Source organism: Triturus cristatus, chromosome 11 (assembly GCF_964204655.1).
Source record: "Triturus cristatus chromosome 11, aTriCri1.1, whole genome shotgun sequence".
In the NCBI taxonomy this organism is placed as follows: Eukaryota; Metazoa; Chordata; class Amphibia; order Caudata; family Salamandridae; genus Triturus; species Triturus cristatus.
The window spans coordinates 1,154,315,860-1,154,340,949 of NC_140594.1; the positions used below are offsets into that span (position 1 = coordinate 1,154,315,860).

General features: G+C 53.0%; 1 protein-coding gene across 1 annotated transcript; it reads right to left on the reverse strand.

Annotated features, from left to right (window-relative positions):
• Window positions 1-19,611: 19,611 nt before the first annotated feature.
• Window positions 19,612-23,717, reverse strand: HES1 (hes family bHLH transcription factor 1). The gene is made up of 4 exons (XM_085635792.1): window positions 23,029-23,717; window positions 22,055-22,150; window positions 21,387-21,474; window positions 19,612-20,777 (listed from the first exon to the last, which is right to left on the reverse strand). The coding sequence occupies exons 1-4, from the start codon at window positions 23,131-23,133 to the stop codon at window positions 20,281-20,283; spliced, it is 786 nt and encodes a 261-aa protein (XP_085491918.1). The 5' UTR covers window positions 23,134-23,717; the 3' UTR covers window positions 19,612-20,280.
• Window positions 23,718-25,090: the final 1,373 nt, after the last annotated feature.

The window sequence follows — 25,090 nt, forward strand, 5'->3', positions numbered from 1 at the left end:
CCCCTACTCATCACGGGGTCCAGCCCCACCGGCTTCCCCGGCCGAGTCAAGCCGCCATCTTGGGCCCTGCACCACGCGGCCGCGTGGCCTCACCTCGACCCTAACCCCGGGCCTGGCCAGCCCCGACATCCCGGCACCACCATCCACCCAGGAGGTGAGCGGACCACTTGGCAGGTCAATGGGAGAACGAAGCGTCAAGAGCTCTTCCCCCGCCAGGTGCCGATCGCCTCCAGCTCCCCCAGGCGCTGGCTCCACCCCCTGCTGGGTGTCTGGACACCTTCATCCCGGACCCTCCGACCTCCAAGTGCGAGGGTCCGGACATCAAAGGGCACCAGCCCTATAACTGAGACAGCTCCGGAGCAGGAAGGCAGTTGTATCCTGGAGTCGAGAGACACCGAGTGAACTCAACCCTGACGGTCTACTGGCGCTGCCGTAGCCCGCTCTTGCGAACCATCGTCCTGCCTGCTGGCGCTGCCGCGGCCTTCTGCAACCTTCATCGTCCTGGGACCTGCTGGCGCTGCCGCGGCCCGTTGTAACGACCATCCTCACCGGGACCTGCTGGCGCTGCCGCGGACCGTCATCTTCCTGGGACCTGCTGGCGCTGCCGCGGCCCGTTGTAACGACCATCCTCACCGGGACCTGCTGGCGCTGCCGCGGACCGTACATCTTCCGGGGACCTGCTGGCGCTGCCGCGGCCCGTTGTATCAACCATCCTTACCGGGACCTGCTGGCGCTGCCGCGGACCGTACCACCTAACCACCAAGCTCGAGGATTGTGAGCTCATCATCATCTCATCCGAACTACCTGATTGGTAAATAGACTGACCCGCTACCCCCTTCCCTACCTTACGAGACTCTAATCGAGGGGACCCCTGCGTCCAGACCTCCTTGTACCATTCTACCGTATCGTAACTAAGTACCTATAAAGAACACTGAACCTTATCCGTGTGTGATATCTGTCTGTGGGGGGGAAGTTACTTGTCTGTACGATCGCTGGAGACGGCTCTCCCCGGAGACCTCTCCCCCTGACCCCGGCCGGCCCTCCCGGTCCGTCTACCTTTTCTAACAATGTGTTTCTTTTTGTTGTTATTATTTTTTACATATAGTGTTATACTCAGAGCGGATTCCTGACGAAGGCCTAGCCGAAACGCGTTGTGTCAATCGACCGCCTATGTGCTCATTGTTCAACAATTGAGTATAAAGCTGAGATAAACAAAAAAAGTTTTTCACTGATCCTTTTGATTTTAGTTTTTGTATATAGTGTGTGTGAGGAAAAATAATCATAGCAGAATTAATGAATTATCAACATGATTAACACTAGCAGGCTAAGGACACCTCTTATGATCAATCAGTTATGAATCTATCATAGTCTATATTGTGTATATAGGAATCAATTTGTATAGATGATGATTTTCAGATATATTGTTGTCCATATGTATTGTTGAAGAAAAGAATCTATTGTGAAAAAAAGAAATTGAAAAACAAAAAAACGAAAAAAATAGATATTTATATTTTGTAACAATAAAAGAGATATATCACATATTCATTAGCCTGTATGCCTATCTATTTCAAAATTTGCATTTGCTAGACATTATTTGATGGTTGTTAATAGAATGAGAGATATGCATGTTTATTGGGAGTCAATTTGCAAGTAGTATTTATCCGACACTGTGCCCGGTGTCAACCCCTTTCCCATACGGGTTCTTGAACCAGGACAGGCCGCCTGGCTCCCTCCTGTAGCCTGGGGAGGGGGTTCTCCCACCTCAGGCTCCAGGGCCAGGTCAGGCTGCCTGCCTCCCGCCTGCTGCCTGGTGGGCCCTAGGGCCAGGCTTTTCCCACCTGCTGACTGTGACTGGCGGTTCTCTGACCAGGAGATGCAGCATGCTCCCAACCTGTAGCCTGGAGGGAGGGAGGTTCTTAGACCAGGGGAGGCCGCCTGGCTCCCACCCTCAGCGCGCGTGTGTTTGTTTCATGGACCAGGGGAGGCCGACTGGCTCTCACCTGCAGCCTATGTGTGCGTGTGTGAGTGTGGGGGTTATTGGACCAGGAGAGGCTGCATGCTCCCTTCCTGTAGCCATATAGGGAGGGGGTTCTTAGACCAGGTGAGGCCCCTGGTTCCCTCCTGTAGCCTGAAGGGTGAGGGGTTCTTGGACCAGTGGAGGCCGCCTGGCTCTCACCTCCCACCTGGTGGTGGAAGTGATCCCAGGTGCAGACTCCAGGGCCAGTCCAGGCTATCTGACCCTCGCCTGCATGGTGGGCCCTAGAGTCATGGGTTGCCGCCTGTGTGTGTGGGGGATGAGGGGGGTTCTCTGGCCAGGATAGACAGCATGCTCCCCACCTGTAGCCTGGCGGGAGGGGGGGTTTGATCAGGGGAGACCGCCTGGCTCCCTTCTGTAGCCGAGGGAGGGGGGTTCTTGAACCAGGACAGGCCGCTTGGCTCCCTCCTGTAGCATGGGGGAGGGGGGTTCTTGAATCAGGGCAGGCTGCCTGGCTCTCACCTGTAGCCTGTGTGTGTGTGTGTGAGGGGGTTCTTGGACCAGGGGAGGCCGCCTGGTGGTGGAAGTGATTCAGCTGCAGGCTTCAGGGCCAGCCCAGGCCCCCTGGCCCTCGCCTGCATGGTGGGCTCTAGAGCCACGGGTTGCCGCCTGGCTACCACCTGTAGCATGTGTGTGTGTGTGGGGGGGTTCTCTGACAGGAGAGCCAACATGCTCGTCACCTGTAGCCTGGAGAGAGGGGGTTCTTGAACCACGACAGGCCGCCTGGCTCTCACCTCCAGCCTGGTGGTGGAAGTGATCCCAGCTCCAGGGCCAGTCCAGGCCTTCTGGCTCTTGCCTGCATGGTGGGCTCTAGATCCATGGATCGCCGACTGCCTCCCACCTGTAGCCTGTGTGTGGGGGGTCCTCTGACCAAGAGAGGCAGTGGGCTCCCCACCTGTAGCCTGGATGGAGGGGGGTTCTTCAACCAGGACAGACAGACTGACTCCCAGCTGTAGCCTGGAGGGAGGGGAGTTCTTGCAGCAGGGGAGGCCGCCTGGCTCCCACCTGTAGCCTGTGTGTGGGGGGTCCTCTGACCAAGAGAGGCAGTGTGCTCCCCACCTGTAGCATGGATGGAGGGGGTTTCTTGGACCAGGGAGGCCACCTGTAGCCTGGGTAGGGGTGTTCTAGGACCAGGGGAGGCCACATGGCTCCCACCTGTAGCCTGGGAGAGGGGTTTTGGACCAAGGGAGGCCACCTAACCCCAACCTATAGCCTAGGTGTTCTTGCAGCAGGGGAGACCGCCTGGCTCCCTCCTGTAGCCTGGGAGAGGGGTTTTGGACCAAGGGAGGCCACCTGTAGCCTGGGTAGGGGTGTTCTTGGACCGGGGGAGGCCGAGTCCGCCTGGCTCCCACCTCCAGCCTGGAGGGAGAGGGGTTCTAAGACCTGGGGAGGCCGCCTGGCTCCCTCCTGTAGCCTGGGTGTTCTAGGACCAGGGGAGGCCGCCTGGTTCCCACCTGTAGCCTGACTCCCACCTGTAGCCTGGGTAGGGGTGTTCTTGGACCGGGGGAGGACGAGGCCGCATGGCTCCCACCTCCAGCCTGGTGCTGTAAGTGATTCCAGCTGCAGCTCCAGGGCCAGCCCAGGCCGCCTGCTCCCTCCCGCCTGCTGCCGGCGGTGCCTGTGAGTCAGACACACGCTCTCCCACACTCCCTGGCCTGGCAGTGCGCCCAGTGCCCCGTTCTCACGACCTCCTGAGCTCCTCCGGGGCCGCTCATTTCCTGCCAGCAGCAGCCGGGCCTGGCAGCCAGGACCCACCCAGGGCCTGGCCGTGCTCCGAGCGGCAGGCCCCGCTGTCTGCCGCGGCCGCAGCCTCCCTCAGCGCCGTGTGGGAGCACTTAGGGCGGAAGCGGGAAGCGTGCGTGTGTGGGGGGGGGGGGGGGGGGTTGGGAACGGGGAGCAGACACCAGATACTGCATCTTACGGCTGGGAAGCCGCACGTGCATGCGTGTGTTGGTGTGGGAACGGGGAGCAGACACCAGATACAGCATCTCCCGGCTGGGAGGCCGCACGTGCGTGCGTGTGGGGGTGTGGGGACGGGGAGCAGACATCAGATACTGCATCTCCCAGCTGGGAGGCAGCACGTGCGTGTGCGTGCATGCACGTAAGTAAGTGTGCGGGGGCGGGGGGGACGGGCAGAAGACGCCAGATACAGCATATTCCGGCTGGGAGGCCGCACATGCACGTGCGGTGGGGTTTGGAAACTGGTAGCAGACACCAGATACTGACTGCAACTCCCGGCTGGGAGGCCGCACGTGCGTGGGTGCGTGCTTGAGTGCACGTGCACGTGCGTGTGGAAAGGGAACAGACTGACTGCATTTATAACGCGTACACCACCCAGCCAGCATCCATCCCTTGGCTCTGAGGCCGCACGTGCGTGTGTTCGTGCGTGCACGTGTGTGTGGAAAGGGAGCAGTCCTTATAACGCGCACACCACCTAGCAGTGTCTCTTGGCTCTGAGGCTGCACGTGCATGTACGTGCGTGTTGAAAAGGAGCACACTGACAGCATTTATAACGCACACACCACCTAGCAGTATCTCTTGGATCTGTGCACGTGTGTGCGTGCACGTGCGCATGGAAAGGGAGCAATCTTTTTAACGCGCAAACCACCAAGCAGTATCCCTTGGCTCTGAAGCCGCACGTGCGTGTGTTCGTGCGTGCACATGCGTGTGTAAAGGGAGCAGTCCTTATAACGCGCACACCACCTAGCAGCCTCCATCCGTTGGCTCTGAGGCCGCTGGTGCGTGCGTGCACGTGCGTGTGTAAAGGGAGCAGTCCTTATAACGCGCATACCACCTAGCAGTTTCTTTGGCTCTGATGCAGCGAGTGCGTGTGTGCGTGCGTGCACGTGCATGTGGAAAGGGAGCAGCTGACTGCATTTGTAACCCGCACACCACTTTATGTCTCGGGCCTTCTAACAGCAGCAGCAGCAGGATGGGCTGGATAGAGGCGAGAGTCCGCAGTAGCGGCCGGGGCAGGTAAGCCCGGTGAGCCGGCGAGGGGGGGGGGGCGACAGACGTCAGAATAGGGAAAATTAAATAAATAAATAAATCCGTTTCCGTCGTCTGACATCCCCCCACCCCTGCCCTTCTCACCTGCACCAGTCACTGCTGGGAGAGAGTAGGGGGTGTGCGCATGTGTTCATAATGTGTGTGTGTATGTGTGCATGTGTTTTTGTGTGTTTGTGTGTGTTTTGCAAATCTGTGTTTGGACTTGAACATCCTGATCTTCACATTTTCTCTTTTTGGAGACTTGAACATTGTCCTTACACACCATGGGCCTCAGTTATCATTTTTGTCGTCGGGCAGCGCAGCAGGCCTTCCTGCAGCGCTGCCCTATGTCAAAAGAAAAGTGCAGGAATGCACAGAATCTATAAGATACAGCGCATTCCTGTCCTTTCTCACTGTGCTGGCGATCAAAGGGCTGCCGTGCGCCAACGCAGACACCCTTGCACGCGATCAAAGGGCTGCCATGCGCCAACGCAGACACCCTTGCGCGTGATCAAAGGGCTGCCATGCGCCAACGCAGGCCCCCTTGCGCCAGATCACTGACAGAATATCGACAGTCAGAATATCGAGGTACAAAAATATCGACACAAAATATCGATGTCCAGAATATTGACGTCCTATCTGCATAATGGTAAGTACAAAAAAATCGAGAGAAAAAACATCGTTGCTAAAAATATTGTTTTTTTTTAATGTTTAAAAAATAATGTAAAATAAAGAAAATAATACATATAATTAAAAGAAACATAGTTAAAATTATTTGAAAATGTTTAAAATTATAACTAATACATATAATGTACAAATAAATTAAATATATATGTATAAAATATAATATATATACTTACTTAATAATATTTCCAAATAATTATTTAAATAGCTTATAAATTAGTAAAAAACATATTAATTATAAATACATATATTTACACATACACCAATAATATAAATAAAAATATAAAAAATATTTATAACAAATTACAAAATTAGAATATTTTTAATCTTTTTCAAATACATTACACACTACAATAACTAAAACAGTAGAGAAAATATTGGATAGCGGAGGGGATAAAATTACTACTCCTACTCCAGAGAGTGCAACAGTAGGGAAAGCGTTGGATAGCGTAGGGGTAAAAATTACTATGCCCACTCCAGTGAGTGCAACAGTAGGGAAAGCATTGGATAGCAGAGGGTTACAATTAACATACTTATCAATTAAATATTTTTTTAATTAAATAACCAATTAATAAATAATTAATAATCATTGTTCATAAATAACAACAAATAAAAATTAATAATTACTTCATTATAATTAAATTACTTCCCACTCTATTCCCCTATAAATCCACAACCCACTCCTAAAAAAAACGCAATTAATATAATTATCAATTAATCAATTAATGAAAAGTAATTACCAATTCATAATTAATTAACAATAAATTAATTATCAATACGACAAATAAAAATGTCTAATTACTTTATTGAAATTAAATTACTTCCCACCCTATTCCCTTATAAACCCACAACCCACTCCTAAAACAAATAACACAATTAATATAATTGTCAATTAATACAAATTAATCACCAATTAATAATTAATTACAATAAATGAATTACCATTACCAATAAATAAAAAAATATAATTAATTTATTATAATTGAATTACTTCCAACCCTATTCCCCTATAAACCCACAACCCACTACGGAATAAATACACAAAATTTAATTAAAAATAATTAATAATTTTTAAAAATTGTTATTACATTCACTATAATTAAATTACTACCCACCCTATTCCCCTATAAACCCACAACCCACTACAGAGATAAAAGGCAAAATTTACTCCCCCAAAAAATTAATAACTTCGAAAAATGTAATACATATATTTTTTTTAAAATACAATACTTAACAAAAAATATAGAATACATACATTTAAAATACATAACACTAATATAAACATCGATATTATTAACAACGATATTTTTACAAACAATATTTCTGACTTCGATATTAACAAAAACAATATTTCTTACCTTCATGTCGCTATTCTGGTCGCTGATATTCTTGATGTCGATATTCAGTCCCTTCGATATTTCCAACTCAATATTTTTGTGCTTCGAAAATAAAAACTCAATATTATGTCTGTGCACCGCGTTGATTAACATCATGCCAGTAGAAAAAAAAAGTTTAACAGCCTCTCTCCTGTGCCACACCTTACCCTGTCAAACATGAAGGTATACACGTGGGCAGCTTCTAAACCGATGCAGAGTCAAGGGTCATTTGCAGCAACCAAGCAACATGAAATGACATCAGTGCAAGTGTCAATTCATGTCCTTCAGGGGACTCCATCTAGTGCACGCCTGCTTAGCATCGCCACTGCTGCTGACATGGGGCTGATATCTCTCAGCTACAACATCCATGCTCAGTCTGCAACTGTGAGTGAGTCCCGTGGAAGTTTCATGGCCTAGGATGACTCAAGAAAAGTAAAGTGCAGCTTCATATTAATGAGGACGTTTACCCTGCTGCCCAGCGGCAGCGCAGAGTCACTGTTCACCTGCAAGAAACAGCTGAGAAAGAACCAGAAACACTGTGGAAGCATGACATAATCGAACACTCTACCGGCCCTACGACCTGGGTGCTGCCCATAGTTGTGGTGCCAAAAATGGACAGTGGAGGTGCAGTGGGCATCTGTGCAGATATGCACCAGGCTAACAAAGCAAGTGAGAGAGAAAGAGATCCCGGTCCCCACATAGCAGACATGATCCTGCAGCTGAATGCAGCCAGAGTCTTCTGACGGAGCTGGAGGCCAGAGACTCCAGTGAGTGCAGGGACGGAGACTGTATCACTTGGACAGCTTGCAGCGTCTGGTGCCACTTCAAGGATACCTTCTGTGGGTACAACCCCCACCATTCCTACCCCGCCCACCCAGTCCATCCTTTGATTTCCCCAAGACTGAGCCCAGCGGCTTCTCTTGGGAGAGACATGTTCTCTGCACCCTTTAAAAAAAGGGGAAGTATCCTGGCGCCAATTTTCTGGGTCCACGGTAGCACCTAGAAGCAACTTTCGCTGCTGCTGAGTCTGGTATCCTGGGTCGAGCCCCGTGCCCAGGCTCAGGTGAAAGTAAACAGAGTTCAACTAGGTTTAAAACAAAGGCTGCCATGTCCAGTGCGAGCAACTGTGTCCTCGTGACCTGGCGCTCTGGACTACAGTGCTTCAAAGCCTTAGCAGTCCTAGCACTGAGAATCATAGTATAAACACCGTCAGATGTATAGACTGAAAGACAGAGTGCCTTTATTTATCTCGTTGGAACAGAATATACCAAAATCTGGGAAATTTTGCATGTGTCAGGAGAGGGCGTAGTTGTCTAGAAGTTCGTTTATGTTTATGTAAATGCCGTTTTCTAAAGCACTAATTCGACATAAGTGGACTTTGAAGCGCTGTATAGGAGAATGTCTACAAAAACAAAAAAGGAACCAAAAAGCACAAATATGAAATACAATATATGAAGGCAAAGTCAGATGTAAGAATTAAAAATGTGGATACAACTAACCACGTACTGTATAGTTTTAGTAGAAATGTGGAATGAGTATAAAATGGCAGGGATTGGAAACAGGAAACAGGAAAGGGGGAAACAGTGACATTCCCTGCCTCCTGGGCTCTAAGAGACCTACCTTAGGGGTCACTTACATATAGTCAGGCAGTGCGGGGACTCTGTCAGATATGGTGTGTGCGGAGTCGTACTCGAGCAGAGCTGCATGTAAATGTAAATGTAAATGTAAATGTGCAGATATTTATATAGCGCAAATCACCAACCGGTCTCTAAGCGCTTGCTTAGGGAACCCGTCCTGGTATTCCCCTGTGAGATAACCCAGCAGGGCATCCACAAGGTGAAAGCCAGGCATCCCGCCGCGAGGGGCCATTGTGCAAGCGGCGGTAGCAGGCCTGCAGACTTTACTTTTAATCAGGTCACTCAGGGTGGCACAAATAGTGCTGCAGCCCTGGTGACCCCTTTCACTCCCCTGCCCTGGGTACCTCTGGTACAATTTACTAGGGACTTATAAAGGTGGTTAAAGTATCTTGCCAGTTGGGTGTACCAATTCACATTACCTTTTGAGGGAAAGAGCACGGGCACTGGGGCCTGGTTAGCAGTTCCCAGTGCACTTCAACTTCTAAAACCACACGACCAGAACACAAAGTGGGGGAGTGACCATCGGAAAAGGGCACTTACCTAGAAAAAGACTATGCGGAAAGCACAGTTGGTAATTTTCTGCATGTGCAGCTCGCATCTACACCTTCTTCATGACTTCTGGTCGGGACTCCTGGCCCCCATCTTCCCTCCGGCACGTTGGGTTCTACCAGCACTATTCTGTTTCAGCTCGTCTACACTTAAAATAACTCAGACTTCCCTATACTAATTCACCGCTAATCCTTTTTGGGATCTAGCTTGGCGTACTACTCGCCGAAAAGCGCTTTGACGCCTCGTCTGGGGTAGTACGTGCTATATAAATACAATTGCAATTACAATATTTGGATACAAAGCACATGGTTGTGGGGGGTTCCTGGATGGGATTACGATGGCACGAGGCCTGGCTCTAATCACGGCTTCAATACTTCAGGAAAAACCTGTGTGATTATAGTCTCAGTCTCAAAGTTAAAAACAGTGAGATTTGCACCGCCTTTGTTTGCGTAAACTAAATGAAATGCAGACCTTCTGCTGCACAATTTAAATGTAAAAGAAATCGAATAATGCGGAATTGTTTTCTTTTTCTATAATATTGTTTAAGCGACTCAGATTTTTTTGAAGGAAACACTTTCTGGCAGGCGCGGAATAGGGACACCTCGGATATTTGCACTGTCGTGGCGGTGAGAAGCCTCGTTCCTCCCTCTGTCCACCAGGTGGCGGCCGAGAGCTGTGCCAGGAGCAGCTGCCTGGGAGAGTCGGGCAGGGAGGGACAGTGGTGGTAATGGGGTGGGATGGGGTGAGGAGAGTTGCGGGGGGGAGGGGGGGGGCTGCATCCGAGAGTCTTCCCTTGTTAACACCGCCCCGGGCACCCTTCACACGTCTGCTTCTCTTCTTTTATTCTCCCAGTTTTTATAGCGCGAAATTGGCCCAAGGGCTTCAGAGCGCTTTACACAGGATCCAGTTACATGACACAAGGTCAGATTCATTTTTATAGGCGCTTGAACTGTAAGTGATTTGCCCAGAATCACAGGGCGCTGAGAAGAGGCCAGAACTCGGACCCGACAGCGCTGGCCCTTTGACCAGATATCTGTCCCCTACTCTAGGGTACTTTAAAGCTCCTTTTAACCATCTGCACAAATGTTTAGAAAGGCTTTGGTTAATGTTTGAACAGTTATCGATGTTAAAAATCATTTTCCACATATGAAAAAGAACAAAAGCAAAAAACTGCCCAATAGTTGTGTGAGAGGAGCTGAGACTCAAAGCAGGGAGGAGGAGAAAGAGAGGGGTGAGGGGAAGAGAGGGGTGAGGGAAAGAGAGAGGAGGGAGGAATAGAAAGAGAGGGGTGAGGGAAAGAGAGAAGAGGGAGGAATAGAAAGAGAGGGGTGAGGGAAAGTGAGAAGAGGGAGGAATAGAAAGAGAGGGGTGAGGGAAAGAGAGGGTGAGGGAAAGAGAGAGGAGGGAGGAATAGAAAAAGAGGGGTGAGGGAAAGAGAGGGGTGAGGGAAAGAGAGAGGAGGGAGGAATAGAAAGAGAGGGGTGAGGGGAAGAGAGAGGCAGAGGAGGGAGGAATAGAAAGAGAGGGGTGAGAGAAGAGGGAGGAATAGAAAGAGAGGGGTGAGGGAAAGAGAGGGTGAGGGAAAGAGAGAGGAGGGAGGAATAGAAAGAGAGGGGTGAGGGGGGAAGAGAGGGGCAGAGGAGGGAGGAATAGAATGAAGGGGTGAGGGAAAAAGAGAGGAGGGAGGAATAGAAAGAGAGGGGCGAGGGAAAGAGAGAGGAGGGAGGAATAGAATGAGAGGGGTGAGGGAAAGAGAGAGGAGGGAGGAATAGAATGAGAGGGGTGAGGGAAAGAGAGAAGAGGGAGGAATAGAATGAGAGGGTCAAAGAGAGAGACTGAAGAGGGAGGAATAGAAAGAGGGGTGAGGGGAAGAGAGAGACAGAGGAGGGAGAAATAGAAAGAGAGGGGTGAGAAAAGGGGAGAAACAGAGCAGAGAGGAGGGAGGATATCGAAGAGACCCCACCAGTGCTTAATTTGTCAAATATTAAGTGCCAGGACCCTGACCAGGAGGCCACTGTAGCTTGCACCACCCATCGCCCCCGTCATCGCTGCCAAAACAACTACTAACCCTCTCTCGCGCATGTAAGTGCGACAGTTCAGATTATTCCAGGTCCCAAAGCTAAAGGAGTGGCCGGGAGGCAGGGATTAGCAATTTTAAATGTATATTGTATTCATAAACAACAGTTGTTCTGAACATCTGTAAATTAGATGAGCAGAGCAACCATGTGGCAGACTGTCCTAAGTGCAGTGTTTACAATTAAGTGCCAGTGCTGAGCACCGGAAACCACTGGCTCAAATTGAATCCTGGATCCCACGCATGTTCAGGATTATGGCAAATGTTCCTCTGTATGTCCTTCTCTTTGGGGTGTGAAGGGCACTCACCAGAACTGCCCTGCCCCAGTCTGCGTGCCCCAGAGTAAGCTTTTTTCGCACAGACAAGGCGATTGACACAGATCTTGAACGATTGGACACAGCCCTGGCTGCCTAACATGGTCCAGGGTACCTGACACAGCCCCACCTGCCTGACACGGTCAGGGTACATATATCACACAGCAAACACAAGGTGATAATGGACGGAGAGGTGAAACTTTTCAGACACTCACCTCCAGTCACATATTTGGGTTGAATCCATCATCGTTCTTTAGCTCACTTCGCCACCCCAGTTCAGACTCAGAAACTGGTCCCAGGATGATTGTTTCCGGTCCAGGAAAGACCTGGCTTGGAGGTTCGCGCTGGACTGTTCCCATGAGGCACAGAGTCCAGATTGATTTGCATATAGCTGGGTCTGAACTGGGGTGGCGAAGTGAGCTAAAGAATGATTATGGATTCAACTCAGATCTGTGACTGGGGGAGAGTGCCTGAAAAGTTTCAGCGCTCCGTCCATCATCTCCTTGTGTTTCATATATCACACAACAGATATGGAAGGAATTTTCTCCCTTTATGTGATCAGCGATAAATTGACACTTCTATGCTACAGGATATTTACCACAACAAGGCATTAAGATATTGGTGGAAAGGTCTCACCCACTCTTTTGTAGCATACTTCATCATCGGACAGTAGGAGTCATCATGTTAAGATGATACTCACACAGGGGTCTCAACCTCATTAGGGAGGGAGATCAGATTATCACTGTTCTGGTCCTCAGTGGGGTCCAGTTAATCCTAAAACAACTTAGGTATTAAACCCAAAGATTTCCTTTATTGTAGGGTACACTTGTTTGGATTAAAATGTGAGGATCCTACTAAGATACTAAGAGGTTATGCCTCGAGCATCACATCAAAGTGTAATTGCCAACATGTTTCGGTCTCATTTGGATCCCTCATAGGAGGATCTCGGGCCTTCGTCAGGGCAGTCAAGGTATCCCTAAACTCGGTCACTCATGCACCTCTCAAGTGCATGCTAAGAGTAGATCTTACCTGTCAGTCTACTGTCTTCACCTGGGGATAAAAACAATATGAAAAACATGGTATGCAGTTGATACACTGCGTTTTTTCAATGTAATTAATTACAGAGCAGTATCCATTCTATAAACATGCTCTATTGTCCCCCACCTTCCCCACCCGCCTGAGACTGTTCAGGGTACATGACACAGCCCCACCTTCCTGACACAGTCCAGGGTACATGACACAGCCCCACCTGTCTGACACGGTCCAAGATACATGACACAGCCCTGCTGCCTGACAAGGGCAAGTGTATATGACACAGCCCCAGTTGCCTGACACGGTCACTGGTACATGACACAGACCCAGCTGCATGACACGGTCCAGGGTGCATGACACAGACCCAGCTGCATGACACGGACCAGGGTACATGACAGCCCCAGCTGCCTGACATGGTCATGATACATGCACAGTACCACCTGCCTGCCACGGTCCAAGGTACATGACACAGCCCCGGCTGCCTGACATGGTCATGGTACATGCACAGTACCACCTGCCTGGCACGGTCCAGGGTACATGACACAGTCCCGGCTGCCTGGCATAGTCCAGGGTGCATGGATATTAGGTGGAAAGGGTATTTTTAGGGTTTGGGGGTGGGTAAGGGTATTGAGTTGTAAGGGTGTTTTTAAGGTTTCGGGGTGGGTAAGGCTATATGGTGATAAAGGTATTTTAGGGTTTAGTGGTAAGTAGGGGCATAGGGACCCAGGATATTCATTATGGTTTGTTAGGAGTATTGGCTGGTAAGGACGTTTTCGAGTTCTTGGGATGGGTAGAGGTATAGCATTGTAAGGGTATTTTAGGGAATTTTGGGTGGGTACAGTAATAGGGTGATAAGGGTTATTAATAAAGGGGTGTTTGTGGACGGTTCCACCTAATACAAATAAAAATAATTTATTTAAATAAAATGGGAGGTCTCCCCCAAAAAATGATTACGTTTGTTTCAAAAACCTCTATGAAGAGCTGTAATGGGAGCAGACACGTGTCAGGGGTTGCTTCGATTCATTTCAGGTGGGCTTGGATGGTATTTTACCAGTTCAAAGCTGTGATACGGTGCCTGGGTGCCTGGAGTGGTAAAAGGCTTTCTTCGTTTTACAGCTCGGCGTGGATGGCACTGTGCTAATCCTATTCCTAAAGACTGATAGAAAAGCAGACATTTGAGGTGAGCAGATTCAGAGCGACGCTGGTGTTGAGGGTGCTCTATAAAGGAGCTGCTCTCCACCTAAACTTGGAAACTACCCAGAGTTTTCTGCTTCGTCTTTGTTTTTTCTGCTTGCATCACTACTGTATCAGTAAGTCTCTCATTCACTGTATGAGTATTTCAGTGGATCTGTTAGATGGCGCATTAGTCCATCAATGGTTCTGCAACAAACTGTGTGACTGTCTCAGTGCATTTTTTACTGGCTGCATCAGTGTCTCAATGGATCTGTGATTGGTTGCATGAGTCTCTCAGTCGAACTGTGAGTAGGTGCATTCGAAACTACGTATACGGCTGTCTGACTGGATCTGTGAGTTGATACATGAGTGTCTAAGTGGGTGTCTGAGAGGATGAGTGAATGGGTGCATGGCTGAGTGGGTCTGTGAGTAAGTTCATGAGTCTCAGTTGGTTAATGACTGGGAGCGTGTGTGTCTGAGTGGTACTGTGAGTAGGTGCATCAGTCTCTGAGTTTATCAGTGACCGGGTGCATAAGTCTCTGAGTGGGACTGTGAGTGGGTGTGTGAGTGACTGTATGGGGGGTGTGCGTATGTGAGTGGGTGTAGGAGTATCTGAGTGGATCTGTGAGTGGGTGTATTAGTGTCTCGCTGAGTCAGTGAGTGGCAGCATTAGTGAGTGAATGGGTGCATGCATGAGTGTCTGAGTGGGTCTGTGACTGAGAATGTGAGTGTCTGGGTGGGTGGATGAGTGAGTCTTTGAGTGGGTGCATATATATCTGAGTGAGATTGTTGGTGAGTGTGCGAGTCTGAGTGTATGAGTGATCGACTGAGTGCACAAGTCTGTGACTCAGTGTGTGAGTGACTGTATAGGTGTGTGAGTGGGTGTATAAGTGCCTGAGTGGATCTATGAGTGGGTGTATGAGTGTCTCAGTGGGTCTGTCAGTGGGAGTGTCTCTGTGGGTCTGTGAGTACATACGTGAGTGGGTCTGTAAGTAGAAGCTTAAGAGTGAGTGGTTCTGTGAATGGGTGCATGGGTCTCTGAGTGGGACTGTAAGTGGGTGCACCAGTCTCTGAGTGTATCAGTGACTGGGTGCATAAGTCTCTGAATGGGTGTGTGAGTGACTGTATGAGTATCTGAGTGGGTCTCTAAGTGGGTGCATAAGTCTCTGAGTGTATCAGTGACTGGGTGCATAAGCCTCTGAATGGGTGTGTGAGTGACTGTATGAGTATCTGAGTGGGTCTCTAGGTGGGTGCATAAGTCTCTGAGTGGGTCTGTACATGGGTGCATGACTCTGTGAGTAAGTCTGTAAGTGGGTGCATGAGTGTCTGAATGGGTCTGTGAGTGGGTGCATGAGTGCCCATGTGGGTCGGTGAGTGGGTGTAAGACTGTAAGTGGGTATAAGATTGTGCACATAAGTCTATGAGTGGGTCTCTATGTAGGTGCATGAGTCTCGCTGTGGGTTTGTACATGGGTGCATCACTCTCCAAGTGAGTCTGTAAGTGGGTGCATGAGTACCTGAATGGGTATGTGACTGGATGTATAAGTTTGTGAGTGGGTATGTGAATGTGTGTATAACTGTCTGCGTTTGTGAGTGCGTACATGAGTGTGACTGTGACCAGCGAGGGTGTGTATATAGATATAGGTACTTTTTCTTTTATATTTCCAATATTCGCGATGGCCCGCGATAGTCGCAATGTCCCTGCAACAGGACACAGGGCCGCGCCGGCAATCATGGGGTCACCGTGAATATTGCAAGTGATCAAAAAAATCTATTTTGGACACATAAGTAGTGTCACTAACACCCCCATTTCTCAAACAAGGGGTCAGAGTACCTCCACCCTGACCCCTTATGTTAGCTTTCGCAGAACTTTTCACCACCGGGAACCGTTCCCAATGATTAAATGGCGGTATCCTCCGGGGCCTGGCTGGTTAAGTAATGGGGTGGGGGCCAAGCACCCCCCCCCTCCCCAGGCCCGTTTCGGCCCCAGGGACCCCATCCCACAGGGGCCATGCCGCAATTGGAAAAGGGAGGGGGGGCGCAGGACCTGGGGACCCCCCCGCTGGCTCTAGCTATGTTCCCGGGTGCCGCCTGTTGCTGTTATTATTGATAAAGCTGTTGTTTAAGAATGTTGCCAGACAGTATATTTTTTTTATCAGAATTAACTTATGCTGCAGTGTCAAATGTATTTGTTTGTTGATACTAGTTTTATAATTTAGAGAATGTTTTATTCATAATCAAACATGCAGTAATTTGAAACGTTTTATGTTTCACCTTTTCCTCTACCTACCCCACCCCCTCAAGTCACCATCACCTCTTTACCTCTACCCACCCCTGAACCCTCAAGCCACCCTTGCCTCCCTATAGCTCTACACAACCTGAGCCCTCAAGTCACCCACACCTCTTTACCACTAACCACCCTGAGCCCTCAAGTCACCCTCACCTCCCTTTAGCTCTACCCACCCTGAGCCACCCTGAGCCCTCAAGTCACCCACACCTTTTTACCTCTACCCACCCCGAGCCCTCAAGCCACCCTCACCTCTCTTTACCTCTACCCACCCCTGAACCCTCAAGCCACCCTTGCCTCCCTTTAGCTCTACACAACCTGAGCCCTCAAGTCACCCGCACCTCCCTTTAGCTCTACCCACCCCTGAGCCCTCAAGTCACTCACCTCTCTTTACCTCTACCCACCCTGAGCCCTCAAGTCACCCTCACCTCCCTTTAGCTCTACCCACCCTGAGCCCTCAAGTCACCCGCACCTCCCTTTAGCTCTACCCACCCCGAGCCCTCAAGCCACCCTCACCTCTCTTTACCTGTACCCACCCCTGAGCCCTCAAGCCACCCTCACCTCTCTTTACCTCTACCCACCCCTGAGCCCTCAAGTCACTCACCTCCCTTTAGCTCTACCCACCCCTGGGCCCTCAGGTCACCCTCACCTCCCTTTAGCTCTACCCACCCTGAGCCCTCAAGTCACCCGCACCTTTTTACCTCTACCCACCCCGAGCCCTCAAGCCACCCTCACCTCTCTTTACCTGTACCCACCCCTGAGCCCTCAAGCCACCCTCACCTCTCTTTACCTGTACCCACCCCTGAGCCCTCAAGTCACTCACCTCTCTTTACCTCTACCCACCCCTGAGCCCTCAAGCCACCCTCACCTCTCTTTACCTCTACCCACCCCTGAGCCCTCAAGTCACTCACCTCTCTTTACCTCTACCCACCCCTGGGCCCTCAGGTCACCCTCACCTCCCTTTAGCTCTACCCACCCTGAGCCCTCAAGTCACCCGCACCTTTTTACCTCTACCCACCCCGAGCCCTCAAGCCACCCTCACCTCTCTTTACCTGTACCCACCCCTGAGCCCTCAAGTCACTCACCTCTCTTTACCTCTACCCACCCCTGAGCCCTCAAGCCACCCTCACCTCTCTTTACCTCTACCCACCCCTGAGCCCTCAAGTCACTCACCTCTCTTTACCTCTACCCACCCCTGGGCCCTCAGGTCACCCTCACCTCCCTTTAGCTCTACCCACCCTGAGCGGCTGTTCTTGGGGAAGGGGGGGGGGGAGTGACCTGGTGGCGCGTGTTCTCAGGGTCCTGATGAAATTGTGAATCTCCATATTTCTTATGGTTCACTATGTGTCCCTGGTGCAGTAGTGACACGGACGGTCTCTCCTGCACAGAGACGTCACTCTTCGCACACAGGCCGCCCTCCAATCAGTGCTCTTCCAACCACGCACTCCCCGGCAGGTTGTGGTCTACCCTTCCGCGGGGCGCTTCGCGCAGGGGTCTGACGCGCTATATAAGCGCTACAATACAAGAGCGGTGCCCCAGATCCTTTTATCCATCCATTTCTGACGCACCCAAGTGTACTTGGCGCCACCCTCCCTACTTGTGTTATCCTGGGATGTTCGACCACAACCCCCTTTAGAGCCCCTCCCCCCAAACACTCGACCGGAGGGGGGAGGGGGGAGGGCAGGGCTCGGTGAGGACTTATCCGAGATTGCACTGGTGTGTGGAGGTGTGGAGTGTGCAGGCGGGGAGGGGAAGGAGGGGGATTTTTAATTGCAGGATCCACTGAGAGGGTCAACGGCTGGTGCCCAGGGTCACACTGAGAGCACACTTCAGGAGAGTCTCAAGTGAACTCTGAGTAATGATAGAGTGGGGGCGGGGCACCTCGTGCCCCCTGGATGTCTTGGGAGGGAGGGGGCGCTTTCCTCCCACAATCTCTAGTCCGATAACCTCTCTGAGCGCCTATTCGGGAGAGGGGGTGTGGGGGGGGGGTGTCTTTCAGCCTTTGCTTGTTCAGGAAGTGACTATCTCTGCAGCTAAGGTTCTAAAGACACCCCTCCTCCCCAAATAATCATTTGAAGCGAACCCCTTCAAACTCAGCCTATGGAGTGGGACGGGGGGGGGCGGGGTGGGGGGCGGGGGGGGGGGGGGGGGGAGTCCACATCTATGCCCCAGGAGCCGAGACTTCTCGGAGAGGAGCCCTCCGGGGAGAAGCTCAAGGCGTGGCTGTTCCCACTGTAACCCCCAACTGTCCACCTTCTCTTCCAGCACTCTCATCCAGCGCTAGGAAGCCCCTGGGCAGCTAAGCGCTTTACAAAACCATAAACAAACATACGGGTAAGACACCGGCGGGAAACTGGATCCGGTCCTCTTGCCCGAGGGGTGCGGGACCTCACTTTGGACATATATATATATATACACCCCGCGGAGGAGGGGGGGGGGGGGGGTCTACGAGCAGCAACCGTCTCCTATCACACAATTGTTCGTTTGCAATCCCCCATGTGGAGTATTTTAGATTCATTTGCTCTTCTTCTCTAAGACGGCTGCCCTGGCAAGTGAAGGCAGACTTCACACAGTCTTTGTTTACAATAGTCATCTTTAATATGTGCAGTTGTGGTGATTGGGGTGTGTGGCTTTTGTAACCTGGTCACAGAAAGGAAGGGTTCCCTAACCATCACTTGTACACGTTGAGTCCACTCCCGTCCTGTATAGGGGGGGGGGGCTCTCTTCCCGTCTTTGGGGGCGATGTCCTTCCTGTATATTGAAGGGGGGGGGAGGGGGGTTGCCTTGAATTCTTAGGACTTAAATGATATATCAAATGGAATGTGATGTGTGTCCCCCCCCCCCCCCCCCCGCACCGCAGGGGCCATACTTCCGGGGCACGTGCAATCTTGAGTGGTCTACACAGAGTTTCTGCCACCCTGGGTTATGGGGGGATTTGGGCACTGCGTTTCCCCCAATAGCCAGGGGATGAGGACTTTTGAGGGGGAGAGGTCCTGACCCTCGAAAGAAGGTTCGGGCAATAGAGCGGTAATGTCCCCTTTCCCTTGGCACTCTGGCGTCAGAGCGTGTCTGCAGAAATAGCTTCAGGAACACTAAACTGATGGGAGGCGGAGGCCGGGACGAGGGGGGTCCGAGGGTCCCAGGGCTGCGGTAAGACCCCGACAGGGGCCCGTGGCTGTCTGACGCCATCACAGGACCAGTTTAAAACTCCAACCCAGCCAAGGGCCCTCCAGGGACCCGCCGGGGGAACCATGAGCTCAGGGGGGCGAGGCCGGGCACGGACAGGAACATTTATTACTGGATATGAAGCGCTAATGAGAGCCGCGCCGTCTCAGCTCCGGGGTCTGTAATGTGGATTTTAAGACATTTACATTTGCTCTTGAAGTAGAAAATAATTGTAGCGTCGTAGGAGTGCAGTAGCAAGAATTTGATCCAAAAGAAAAGCAAATAAATTGACGAAAAGTACAAAACCCGTAACTTTATTAAACAAATAACCCTTCTCAGAAGGAAGATTTCTTGATAAGAGCGTCAGTGTCTTTGGCGTCACATAGAAAACATAAAACTCTGGTTTATAAAAACATTTCATAAAACTGAATGTTCTCAGTATAAAAAGCACAGTCCGGAAGAACATCTTCAAAAACAAGCAGCGCTTTGGGGGCCACTGTGCCGTCTCTACAGAAGCCCCCGGGACTCACCTGGATCCCAGGCATACAGAGACCCAGGGTGCCCTCACCAGGGCCTCCGTAGTTCCTTACAGTGTACCCTCCCCAAGGCCCACAGCGTGCCCTCACCAGGGCATCCATACAGTGCCTTACAGTGCACCCTCCATGGCCCACATGTGCCCTCACCAGGGCCTTTGTATAATGCCTTTAGTCACAGGGGATGCTCAGACACCCCCCAGGCCCTCCTGTTTACAGTTCCACGATGGCCTTCCATAAGTTCAGCCTAGCTGCTCCATCCATCAGCCTGGACAGTGGGCGGTGGGTGCCTTCACCGAGGTCTCCAGATAGAGACCCCTGCCAAGGCGCTTGTGCCATCCTTGGACTCACCATGGACTAGGCGCGCCCTCGGCGCTCCGTCCTCACTAGAGCCCTCCATGGACCCAGCTGGTATCACATCAGCGCCCCTCCCCTTACCATGGCCTCCACACAGAGTCAGTGGCCAGAGTGGGGGCCCCAGGAGACACTGAGGCGGGCACCCCTGCGCCAGGGTACACGGGCACCGCGTGGCCACTGTGCGCAAATGCTGAGCTGGGGATGAGGAAGGCGAACTGTCCGTCCGAGGCTGGCACGATCTGGAAGCCCCCGTACACCTTGGCAGAGTCCACGGCCTGTGTGCCCAGCTTGCAGGGCGCGGCCGCCCCCAGGGTGCCCGCAGGAGGGGCCCCCGGCAGCTGGAGCATGGCCTGTCCGAAGGGGCCCTGGGGGCCACCGGCTGGGCCCTGGGGCTGGGCCTGGAAGTTCATGGCGTTGATCTGGGTCATGCAGCCGGCCAGGTGGCCCAGGAGCCGGGTGCGCACGTCGGTGGTCACCCCCTCGCAGGTGGACAGGAAGCGGGTCACCTCGTTCGTGCACTCGCTGAAGCCAGCCCGGTACTTGCCGAGGACGGAGGGGTCCGCGTTCAGGGCAGCTGCAGGGAGAAAAGGATCAAGGGTTAATTAACATAGCGCTTCGAAATATTGAACCCACCCGGCCCGGGAGCGCGCATGTCAGTACTCAGAACCCCGTGGTAAGCATGGGAGACAGTGCTCTATGTGCGCGCGGAGTAAAAGGGCGGGGGTGGCGCCAGAACCAGAGAAAGGCCCCTACAAGTGCTAGACGCGAGAGGCACTACATGAAAATACATCATTAGATGGAGGGCAGAGAAGGTGGGGCACGGCCGACGTGAAGTGGGCAGGGGCTTTAGTCCGGGAGCCAAACAAGCCAACCAAGAAAACGGGAGGAAAATACACGACTATCTGAAAACAAAAACACTGAAAAACCTGCCACCACTCATGTAAGATAGGGCCCAGGCCAGCGCGTGGAGGCGGTTTAGCGCCGCGAGGTATTGGTTTCCGCCCGATGCCGCTGGCCCGGATCCGAGACTTCCAGATAAGGCCCGTGAGTCACCCCACCCGCCCTCCCTCCCCCCGGAGCAGGAGGGCTCCAGGCCTGGCTATAATTACTCCCAGACCGTGGGAACGGAGCGCAGCCAAGGCAGTAAAATGTGGCCAAGCCTGGAAGGAATCAAGCGCCTCACCCGTCATCTGCGCCCTCTGCAGCCCCCGGAGGTGCTTCACCGTCATCTCCAGGATGTCGGCCTTCTCCAGCTTGGAGTGCCGGGAGCTCTGGGGGGAGGAAGAGGAGGAGGGGGTTAGACACGTGTGCGAGGGCAGGATCCCAGCAACAAGCAAGCAGCGCTGACAGCCGCCGAAACACAACCACACACCACACCAACAAACACCACCAACACCACCAGCAAACACCACCACACCAGCAAACTCAACCAGACACCACAAACACAAGCAAGCACCACAACACCAGCAAACTCAACCAGACACCACAAACACCAGCAAACACAACACCAGCAAACACAACCAGACACCACAAACACCAGCAAACACAACCAGACACCACAGCAAGCACCACAACACCAGCAAACTCAACCAAACACCAGCAAACTCAACCAGACACCACAAACACCAGCAAGCACCACAAACACCAGCAAACTCAACCAGACACCACAAACACCCAGCAGACGACCCCTCTCCCCCACACAAGCCTCCAGCAGACAGACCGCCCCCAGCAGACAGACACCATGCCCCCACACGAGCCCCCAGCAGACAGGCCCCCTCCCTCGACACCCTGCCCACACGAGCCCCAGAATGCAGACACCCCCGCAGTCCCACCCGAAGGAGCGACACTTACATCCTTCTTGAGGGCGTCGAGGATGAGCGTCTTCAGCTGCGCCAGGCTCTCGTTGATGCGGGCCCGCCGGCGCTTCTCCATGATGGGCTTGGAAGACTGAAAGAAGGAGCGCCGTGAGCACAGGAGGGGTCCAGGGTAACCCCACCTCAAACCGGACCCTGGGTACCCCCACCGACCAGACCCCGGGGAACCCCAGACCAGACCCCGGGGAACCACCCCCCGCCCTCAGACCAGACCCCGGGTAACCCTCTCACCTCAAACCAGACCCCGGACAACCCCCACCTCCGACCAGACCCCGGGAGCCCCCACAACAACTCCAACCAGACCCTGGGTACCCCCACCGACCAGACCCCGGGGAACCATTCCCGCCCCCGACCAGACCCCGGATAACCCCCCCCCCCCACCTCAAACCAGACCCCGGGTAACCCCCACCTCTGACCAGACCCCGGGTAACCCCCACCCCCGACCAGACCCCGGGTGACCCCCACCCCCGACCAGACCCTGGGTAACCCCCACCTCTGACCAGACCTCGGGTAATCCCCATGTTCGGCCACATTAACAAAGTTGGGCCTGAATCGTTAATAATTTCTGCGAGGAGCCCCCTCAGATGGTGCAAGAGAATTCTGGAGAGCCCCCGACCAGGTGAGATCCCCCAGGGTGACCCCGGTGAGGGCCGACACGGTGACCTCGAGAGGATCCCCGGAAGAACCCCATGAGACCCCGTGAGGGAGATCCCCACAGTGATCCAGGAGAGAACCCCCACAGTGACCCCCCGCCCCCCTAGAGAACCCCCACAGGGTGGCCCTCCAAAGTGACCCTGGGGAGGACCCACGCAGGGACCCCCTGAGGGTGATCGCCACAGTGACCCCGGGGTGGACCCCAGTGACCCCCGGAGGTAGATCCCCACAGTGTCTCCGGGGAGGACCGACACAGTGACCTCGGGGTGGACCCCAGTAACCCCGGGCGGCACTCACCTTGCGGTGCTCGGAGGTCTTGGGCTTGTCCGGGCTGCAGTGCCCCGTGGCCGGGGTGGCAGCCACCGGGCAGGAGCCGCTCTTCTCCATCAGATCCGCGGGCATCCTTGGGGTCCGGGGGTGGGGGTCCCGCAGGGGTCCTTCAGATGCCCCCAAAGGAGGAGAGTCGGTGGAGACGTATCCGAGGGGTGCCAGTCCTGGCTGAGGTGCCCGGGGGTGCAGGGCCGTGTCAGCCCCCTTGGCAGGCAGAAGGTCCGCGGAGCAGTCAGTGTTGGCAAGGGGTGAGTCGTGTGGGGGCAGCGGCCAGTGCCCAGTGCGGGCCGCAGGTGCCCGTGAGGTCAGTGCACACTGGTGCCCTGTGCAGTGAGTGTCCAGTGCACAGAGTGCGTGCAACAGGTGCCCAGTGAGGTCAGTACACACTGACGTCCCGTGCAGAGAGTGTCCAGACCTCAATCCACACAGTGCAGGTGCCCAGTGCAGTCAGTTCACACTGGTGCCCCGTGCAGTGACTATCCAGTGCACAGATTGAGTGCAGCAAGCGCTCTGTGCATCCAGCTGGTGCCCTGCTGCTCTGTGCACTCGCAGTCCGTGCACCCAGCGCCCTGTGCAGTGTCGGCTCCTGCACACTGTGTCCCGTCGGCAGAAACACTAGCACCGGGAGCCTCGGCCACTGTCAGCGGTCTGTCCCCTCAGCCCTCCGTGGGCTTCTTATATAGCCGCCCTCCAGGCCCCACGCGCCTCTGGCCCCGCCCCCAGACCCTGGCCCCGCCCCCGGCCCTGCGGCCCCTCCGCCCCCCGCACGCGCGCGGCTCGTGTGAACCTCGCCCGCGTTTCTTTCCCACACTCACCTGAAGCCAATGGGCGCCCGGGGCGGGGCACGCGCCCGCCCGTCTGCAGCTCGCGTGCGGCCGCCTTCCATTGGCCGCCGGGCGCGAGGGCAGCCTGCGGCCAGGACCGCGCGCCGGGGCTCGGAGCGCGCGCGCATCAGGCTGTCAGTCACAGGCGCTCGGCCGGGAGCCGCTCAGTCACTGTGCGCACTGTACCTGCTGGCTTCCACCTTTCACTCTACACCATACACTGCATAACCACCAGCATGCACATACCAGCACTCACTGCACCCTTTACACTCTGCACTGCACCTACCAGCACCCACTGCACCCTTTACACTCTGCATCTACCAGCACTCACTGCACCCTTTACACTCTGCACTGCATCTACCAGCATTCACTGCACGCTTTACACTCTGCACCTACCAGCATTCACTGCACCCTTTATTTACACTTTGTACTGCACCCTTTACACTCTCCACTGCACCTACTGCATGCACTACACCTCCAGCATTCACTGCATCCCTTATGCACTGCGCGGTATCTAAAGCATCCACTGCTCCCCTTACACTCTGTACTGCACTTACAGCATCCACTGCACCCCCAGCATTCACCGCACCCTTTACACTGCACTACACCTCCAGCATTCACTGCATCCCTTACACTCTGCACAGCATCTACAGCATCCACTGCACTGCACCTCCAGAATTCACTTCATCCCTTATGCTCTGTACTGTACCTACAGCACTGCACCCACAGTACCCTTTGCACTCTGCACTGCATCTACAGCGTCCACAGCTCCCATTACACTCTTCTGCACCCACAACCCTTACACCAGTACTGCACCTATTCACCTATTGCACCCCTTACACTCTGCACTGCACCACCAGCATCCTCTGCACATCCAGCATTCACTGCACCCCTTACACTCTGAACTGCACCGCCAGCATTCACTGCATCCTTTATGGTCTGCACTGTACCTAGAGCACCCACCACTTTACACTCTGTACTGCATCTACAGCATCCGCAGCTCCCCTTACACTGTCCTGCACCCCTTAAACTCTTTACTGCACATACTGCACCCCTTACACTCTGCACTGCACCTACAGCATCCACTGCGCTACACCTACAGCATTCACGGCATCCCTTATGCTCTGCACTGTACCTACAGCACCAAACCACTTTATACTCTGCAGTGCATCTGCTGCTCCCCCTGCACTCTTTACTACACCTGT